At 29.4% G+C, this 8,531-nt stretch overlaps 1 protein-coding gene across 2 annotated transcripts; it reads right to left on the bottom strand.

The window, feature by feature from the left end:
* Window positions 1–999: 999 nt before the first annotated feature.
* Window positions 1,000–3,407, bottom strand: LOC106758913. Of its 2 annotated transcripts, none has more exons than XM_014641924.2 (5): window positions 3,314–3,407; window positions 2,918–3,017; window positions 1,527–1,588; window positions 1,379–1,440; window positions 1,000–1,293 (listed from the first exon to the last, which is right to left on the bottom strand). In XM_014641924.2, the coding sequence occupies exons 2-5, from the start codon at window positions 2,995–2,997 to the stop codon at window positions 1,276–1,278; spliced, it is 222 nt and encodes a 73-aa protein (XP_014497410.1). In that variant the 5' UTR covers window positions 2,998–3,017; window positions 3,314–3,407; the 3' UTR covers window positions 1,000–1,275. The 2 variants fall into 2 exon arrangements, with proteins under 2 accessions (XP_014497410.1, XP_014497411.1); XM_014641925.2 differs by lacking the exon at window positions 3,314–3,407 and adding an exon at window positions 3,118–3,307.
* Between the last annotated feature and the right edge of the window lie 5,124 nt (window positions 3,408–8,531).

The raw sequence follows: 8,531 nt of genomic DNA, 5'->3' as shown, positions 1-8,531 counted from the left end.
TAACATGTGAACAAAATAATAACTTTTTTAAAAGAGGGAACGAGTTTGACACATTTTTATCAAACTGGGGACAAACCAAGCAATTAAGCCTAAATTATGCCACAGACATTATTAAAAATTTTGACTATCTCAATAAAAATAATAATAATAATAATTTCTCATCTTCAATTTAATATAATATCATTTTATATTAGTAACAAAAACTTTATATCTTTTACCATATGAAAACAAATAATTAAAATATAACTACAGTCACTTAAGTTAATAAAACAAAATTAAAAATAGATATTCAATTAAAAGTTATACAAATTTTAAATAGTCAATGAATCAATCAAATTTAAATAGAAAATGGATTGAAATATATGATCAAAATTTATAAATAATATATTTTTTTTAAGTGTTCAAATCCATGAGTTGTTTTCATTCAACTCAATTATGTACAAATTATTTAGACTTATTATTTTATTCCTAACTTACACCGCCTTTTATATATAAAACAAAATAATGTATTCGGATAAAAGTTGCTTGGAAGAGTTTATTCTAATAGAGAATTTGAAAGAGCTTCAAGAAAAATGTATTTGGGTAGAAAGTATATTATTTTTAAATAATTTAATTAATTAAAATAAATTTTAAATTTAATCTAAAAAGCAGCTCTTTAATTTTTTTTATGTAAAGTGATTTTAATTCAACTTTGACTGAAATATTGACTTAGTGCTACCATCATTAACACAATGAAAAGACATCATCTTAGTTGATTTTTTTTACAACCCAAATTACTGTTCTTTATCTCTTAATTTTAGGCACGATTTTCTTTTGATAGAACTAATTATAAAATTGTATACTAATTTATGTGTATGAAAAATATAACAACACAATTGCATACCTTTTCATTTAACAAATTTCCATTACAAAATATTTAACAATATTTTCGTAAAAATGATTAACAATTTTATAACAAATGCAGCAAAAACCGATTCAAATTCAACTACAGCATACTAATTTGTTTTGGTTTGGATTTTATATTAATATTAGGCATGCGCCCTAGGGTGCAATAAAAAAGGAGGGAAAAAATCCCAATCAGCTGTTACAACTCTTGCATATTTCTATGTCAATACAGTCCAAACCATCAATCTTCAATAGTTTCAAATGGAAGAAACAATAATATTAGATGAAATCCTAATCCAGTTCTCAGTTCACCAATCAAACTGGAAGAAACCTAAACAAATTTACAGAGAACCTCAAGTCCATAAACCTCAGCAATGTAGAACTCCATAATCACCGCTTCTTGAGTGACTGGAAGAAGAAAAAGGAAAAGTTAAACACCAATAATCACATTGTCAGTAGTAGCTGGTTTTATATTAATTTGAAAGCATACAACCTCTGAGATGTCCTCCGAAATGTCCTTGACCTGCTCAATTATCTCCTGCCTCTTCTGAATAGCTGCCAGAATAAATAACACAAGTGTGAAACAGATTTTGTCATAAGGTCAATCAAATTTTAAAAAACAATAATTTTTCTCCTATTACCTTTGCTAGAGATATCTTCAATTCTTTTTGATGTCCTCACTGCAAACCTCTGAAATGCTGGGCTGGAAAACCACAAAGAAACATCAACACGAGAGAATGGATGCAAACACAAGAAACTAATTGAAGCATATCAGGGAGACTAAGGACCTGCTTTATTACAAATCTTTAACAGTTTTTTCTTCTAAAAAAAAGATAATGAAAAAAATCCTTTTGGGTGCATATTTCTTCATCTGATTATTTTGGAAACTTGCTTTCCATAATCATTTAACTTTTATAGTAAAAATTGAGAGCACAGTTTAATGTTTTTGTTCCTCTTGTTCCCATCTCAAACCCAACCATTACTTTTCCCTCACTCACCTCGTACAGCTGCCAACAAAGACTCCCAAACTTATTGCACCGGAGAGGGAAATCAATGCGCTCCGATGGGACAGGGGTCAGAAAAAAACGTTAACTCTGAGTGGGATTACGATTTCGTATCATACAGTAGAAGAGTTTCAAATTTGAGACGGGATTAGGATATCCGTCTTAAATAGCATAGCCACCTAAGAGGCGATTGCCCGGTAATATCTCTGAACACTGAAGAAAAATAAATATGGTTGGAGAGCATAGAAGAACCTTTCAGAAGATGGTTTCCCTGATCTTAAAGTCCATCACAACTACTATCTATAAAGATTTCAAATATGACTTTAAAGAAACATACACATAATATGTATTAATTGCTAACCAAACGGTTATCTACCGACTTTAACATCGGACTACATGGCAATACCTTCTACCAGTACAATCTGTTAAAAGTGAGTTCTAAGCCTAACTCAACCCTACAAAACCGGTTTGTAAGGTGAGGATTGTACTCAGTTATATATATTATAAATTGGCCTTATCTGTAGTCGAAATTGGGTGGTCCAATATTGACCCGACAACGGGTGAAATATTCCAACACAATCCAAGCTAACTTCGGACGACACTAGAAGCATCTCACGACCTAGAACCCGCCTACTCTACAACACAGCCCGGTCTGCAACAACCACAAGCCCAGCCAAGGACCCCAAAACAATTACTAAAATTTCTAAAATTCAGCATAGGAAAAATTAATACAACAATAGCACCAACTATCATGGCATACATGTGCCCAAGCAGCAACCACTCAAACCCCTTAAAATTTTAGTGAACTAATGTTGTCCTGGAGACTGAATTTATATATATATATATATATATATATATATATATATATATATATATATATATATATATATATATATATATAAAGAAATAAAATCTTGAGGCTCTGTCTCACTCCGATCAACATAACAGACATTCTCCTAAAAATACAGGAACGGATCAATAACAAAATTACAGAAAAACAAATTAAAAAAAGTGGTAAAAACAGGAACCTGTTGGCAAGACCATTGACAACAACCTCGTTTACGACGTAAGAGAGAACCCTTTGCATGAAATTCGCACCACCGGCCATGTTTATTTCTCAGCTTCAAACTGCAAACGAATCAAAATCATCACCCAAAATCGAAAAAATTAAAAACCGCCCCAATATTAAAACTTAGCATGTATCAATCACTATATTTTCTTTCATAACCTGATGTTTTTCTTCAGGCGAGTAAGTGAAAATAGTAGAGAACAATAACCGAAAATAGGGCTTCAAAATCGAAATCGAACGCCGAAAACAGAAAAGGTAACACAAAATTGGGTATTAATCGCAACCCTTGATCTGAGAGATTGTTATGGATTGAGATGCAAGAATCAGAAAAAGGCGGCGAAGGGTAATAACTTACTTTTGAGTTCCGTTTATATCAGACTTCTTGCGCACACGTTTCAATAGGAGCTTTCTTTGCACCGAGTTTTCTTGGTGCACCTCGTACTTTAAGTGCTATGACAAAATTGACTTTTCGTAAAATATATATAAAACAAAAAAAAAATAGATAGTAATTAGTATATATCAAAAACGTATTTACTGTGTTTTCGGTCTCGTAATTTAAGTAACGAGGTTTTTCAGTTGTATATTTTAACAAAATGTATCAAGTTTTAGGTTGCAAAAATGTTTTTGTAAAAAAAATTAATTTTAAATCTAAGAGTATTTTAATAATTTTAAAATTTAATTTAAAATAAAAAAAATAAAAGGTAGTTATTAAAAATCCATCCACGAGAGAAGTTATTAGTTTGTAGGTTTAATACCTATTTTGGTCCCTTCTTTGGGAAGGTTTGTTCAAAGTGGTCCCTCCTTTTTTCAAAAGTTCACTTAAGTCCTACCTTTTGCAAAATCTGTTCACAGTGGTCCTTTTTGCTAACGGTGTTAACTTTCTTAACGGCACAACTGTCAGGTGGCTAATATTTGCTGAGGTGTAACGTTTTGGCTGTGCTGGCACTGTTGTGTGTTTTAAAAAAAATAATTAATTGTGACGTGGAATTTAATAAAATTAGGTTTAAATTAAAAATTGAATTTGGGGTTAATTGGGGGGTAATTAATTAAAAATCCCATTAAGAACCTTAATTGTTTCTGGAAATCTAAAATGGAGAAAAATCCCCAATGAAACCCTAAATTGGGGAAGAAAACCCTCAATTTGTTTGACATTTATCTTTTCTTTTTGTTTTGTCGTATAAGGACTTGTGTTGCTCCACTTGAAAGACTGAAGTTGGAATACATAGTTCGTGGTGAGAAGAGGAATATATTCGAGCTTATTAGCAAAATTGTCGCTACTCAAGGGTTGAGAGGCTTTTGGAAAGGGAACCTTGTAAATGTTCTGCGAACAGCTCCATTCAAAGCGGTTAATTTCTGTGCCTACGATACTTATAGAAAGCAGTTGCTGAGGTTTTCTGGGAATGAGGAAACTACTAATTTTGAGAGGCTTATTGCTGGTGCTGCTGCTGGGATTACTGCTACCATTATTTGCCTTCCACTTGACACGGTAGGTAGCATTTTGAATTATGATTTTGTAGTTCGTTTTCTCTGTTGCGAAAACAGAAAACAGATTGAGGGTTTTCTTCCCCAATTTAGGGTTTTTGGTTCTAGTTTCACTTTAGGGTTCTTAGGATTCAGATTGGGGATTTTTCTCCATTTTAGATTTCCAGAAACAATTAAGGTTCTTAATGGGATTTTTAATTAATTACCCCCAATTAACCCCAAATTCAATTTTTAATTTAAACCTAATTTTATTAAATTCCACGTCACAATTAATTATTTTTTTTAAAACACACAACAGTGCCAGCACAGCCAAAACGTTACACCTCAGCAAATATTAGCCACCTGGCAGCTGTGCCTTTAAGAAAGTTTGAAAGTTAACGCCGTTAGCAAAAAGGACCACTTTGAACAATTTTTGTAAAAGGTAGGACTTAAGTGAACTTTTGAAAAAAAGGAGGGACCACTTTGAACAAACCCTCACAAAGGAGGGACCAAAATAGGTATTAAACCATTTTATTATATAATTTTTAAAAGGTAGTTATTTTTTAAAATAAAAAATAAAATAAAAGGTAGTTGTATTTTTAACTTAGACGGGTTTTATAAACTCAAATGGGTTCTATAAACCTAGACGAGTTCTATAAGTTCTATAAAACCAGAAGGGTTCTATAAACCCAAACGGTTCTATAAACCCAGAAGGGTTCTATAAACCCAGACGAGTTCTATAAACCCTAAACCATTATATTTTTTAAAAAATAGTTGTTTTTTAAAATAAAAAATAAAATAAAAGGTAGTTGTTTTTTAAAATAAAAAATAAAATAAAAGGTAGTTGTTTTTTAAAATTAAAAATAAAATAAAAACTAATAAATCCTCTCGTGGACCAATCACGATTTTTAATAACTACCTTTTATTTTTTTTATTTTAAATTAAATTTTAAAATTATTAAAATACCTTTAGATTTAAAGTTCGTTTTCTTTTTAAAAGAAACATTTTTGTAAGCAAAAATTTGGTACACTCTACTAAAATGTACCAACTGAACAATATCCTTACTTAAATTAACAATATCCTTACTTAAATTAACAAACCCCTTTCTATATTTATTAAAGATTTATCTCAAGTTTTTACGCATTTTTTTCTCTCAATTTTTTGGTATGTAGTAGTTTGCTTTGTTCGTTTAAGCAACTTGCTTTATACTATTTAGCTAGTTTTCTTCATCTTCTTTATTTCAATTTATTAATATAAATGTTTTTTTGTTAACTTCAGTTTGAAAGTTTATATTTATTTTCTTTAAAATATATATTTACATTTATTATATTTTGCATATATACTAAATTTTTAAAATTTGGTTTAAGAAATTTATTAGATTTTGAAATCTAATTCAAAAAATTATTGAATTTTAAAATTTCATTTAAAATATTATCAAATTTCGAAATTTATACACAAACTTATCATGCCTCAAAATTTACTAGATTTGAAAATTTAATTTAGGAATTTATTGAATTTCAAAATCTAATATGAAATTCTCCAAAAATTTGAAATTTAGTTAAAGAATTTATCAGATTGTGAAATTATGTACTTAACGAATTTCGAAACCTGAAAGAAATGATTATTGAATTTTAAAATTTAGTTAACAATCCTACTAGATTTCAAACTTCGATAATTTCAAAATTGTTGAACATCTCTACCAGATCTCAAAATCCAATATTCATTTTTATTTTTATTTTTTGCTATTTTTTAATTTTCTTAATTCCTTTTTAAAATTTGCTTTTCTTGTTTTGTTTTAATAAATTTTTGATCTCCAATTATAATTATTACTGTGCTATATTATAGGTGGTTATGCTATAAGATGGAATATTATTTTTGAGTTTGATGGATCCACAAGTAAATTTGAATTTTATGTCAAATTTCTATTCTTTTATCAATGAAATGTGCGAGGGAGATGATACAAATAATTTTATAACTAATCATATTTTTCTCACACTTGATGAGTTAATGGGGTGGGTTTAAGGGATTACTTTTGATCTTGTCTTTTTTGTCGTCATTACAAGATCTGATAAAGTTAATTGTTAACTTGGGAGAAAAACATTTGACATTTGTGTTGTTAATATGTGAATGGGTAAAAAGTATAGGAAACACAAATCTGATGTTCATCCTAGTATATCTAGCATAAGCTATTAGCAAAATGTATAATGCAAAGGTTAAACTCAAGTCTACTTTGTAGAGATACAATGCTTTGTCATAGCTTTTAGCAAAATGTAGCTTGTATGATGTGTTAGAGCATAAGTCTTTAAGGGAAGCATTTCTAGAATATTTTTCATATCTTTCAACGTTGTTTTCTTGGGTGCAATGATTTTGATCAAACCTTTCTACTTTTGTTATCTGCACAAATATCAATAGTAAATATACAAGCATTAAAACACTTTATCGTATGTGCATTAAATATTTTGGACATTGATAAGCATTAGGCTTATTGCATGTTCAAAACATTTTATCATTTGTCATTTCATTAATAAATGTATTGTTTGGTAAAACATTCAACATATATGATCATGAGATGGTATAAAATATTATATGCTTTATCAAAAACTGTTTGTAATATGCAACATTTAGTGTTCATAAGATACTTACTTGAATTAACACTATTTTGAATAAAACACATTTTACGCTTTAATGTTAACATGAGATAGACGCTTATGCTCATAATCATTTGATTGTAAGACAATGTTCGTTTAGACATTTAGATGTTGTTTGTTACACATCATCTATTAGATGATTCAATAAGAGAGACATTTTCTTTTTTTAGACATTGCTTATAAACTTTGTTCCTTAGACAATATAGTCTAGAAAATATTATTATAAGCTTGATTTCATCTATAAAAGACATTCCAAAATATATTTTTCTTGGACGTTATTTCTTTAAAACAAATTTTCATACATAACGATATTTCATTTGATGCTTTTGTTAAACTTCAAAACTTGAGTTGCTAGACAATCTAGTCTTTAGATGATTTTGTCTTAAAAAGTGGACCAGTGTAGCAACTCCCCAAATATATCTTTTACATGAGTGCAAGTCTTTGAAGAGCAACAAGTACAATACGAGGATAAAGGTAGTGCTCTTATTCGTAAAAATATTGCATCTAACAAGATGTAAAAAGTAGGTCCGTGCGGCTTACTCCCACGGTTAGTTTTCACAATATTTGTTATATAGGTCTCTCAACCAACTCAGTCTTACTTAGGAACCACAACATTGCCTCAACTTAGATGTAACTCTTGCACGGTCCATGTCCAATAGGTTGATAAGAGTCTCTAAAGTCACTTCACATGATTCTCCTACTATGGGTAGATGTAGTAGTGCAAACACGTCACCTCACCAACAAGGACATGAAATTTTTTTTCTCTCTCTATGTCATCTTTCAACAAACACCAATATAGGTGTAATCTTAAGAAATATGGCATAAAGACAACAAATTAGAATTCATCACACAATTTTGAACAACCAAATAACATGCTCTAAATTTATTTAATCTCTCTCATGAGAGACCAACTTGATCTCGCATCAATCCTAGATAAAACAATTACATATAAAGTTTGAACAACTAATAAAACATCAAAATTAAAAAAAATGTTCAACTACTTTACTAACCTAGTCCTGCCACAATGCAAATACAACATAATCAATATAACTCGTTAAAAATATCACGTGGACTTCTAAGAAATCCACCTACTTTATGTTCTTCATTAACAATATCCACGTGTTGCTCAACAACATCATACTCTTTAATAATATCCTCTTACCGCTTATAAAAATCAGAATGAGACAATGTTGCAGCCTTTTTAAGACAACCTCTTTTATAAGAAAATGTCATAAATCTTCTAAGTTCACCTTGTAAAAAACTCTTAACCTAATATTTAGATACCCCTTATGTTCTTACTAATTCTATAACAAACAAATTCACAAAAAGTTAAAATCAATACACATAAAAAAGTAACTAATTTAAAGAAACGAAATAAAAATAACAACATAACTGGTACAAAATTGTACATAAACATTAAAAATTACTATAAAAAATAATATATATATATATATATATATATAT

This window comes from Vigna radiata, chromosome 4 (assembly GCF_000741045.1).
Source record: "Vigna radiata var. radiata cultivar VC1973A chromosome 4, Vradiata_ver6, whole genome shotgun sequence".
In the NCBI taxonomy this organism is placed as follows: domain Eukaryota; kingdom Viridiplantae; phylum Streptophyta; class Magnoliopsida; order Fabales; family Fabaceae; genus Vigna; species Vigna radiata.
This window is presented reverse-complemented; position numbering and strand designations above follow the sequence as displayed.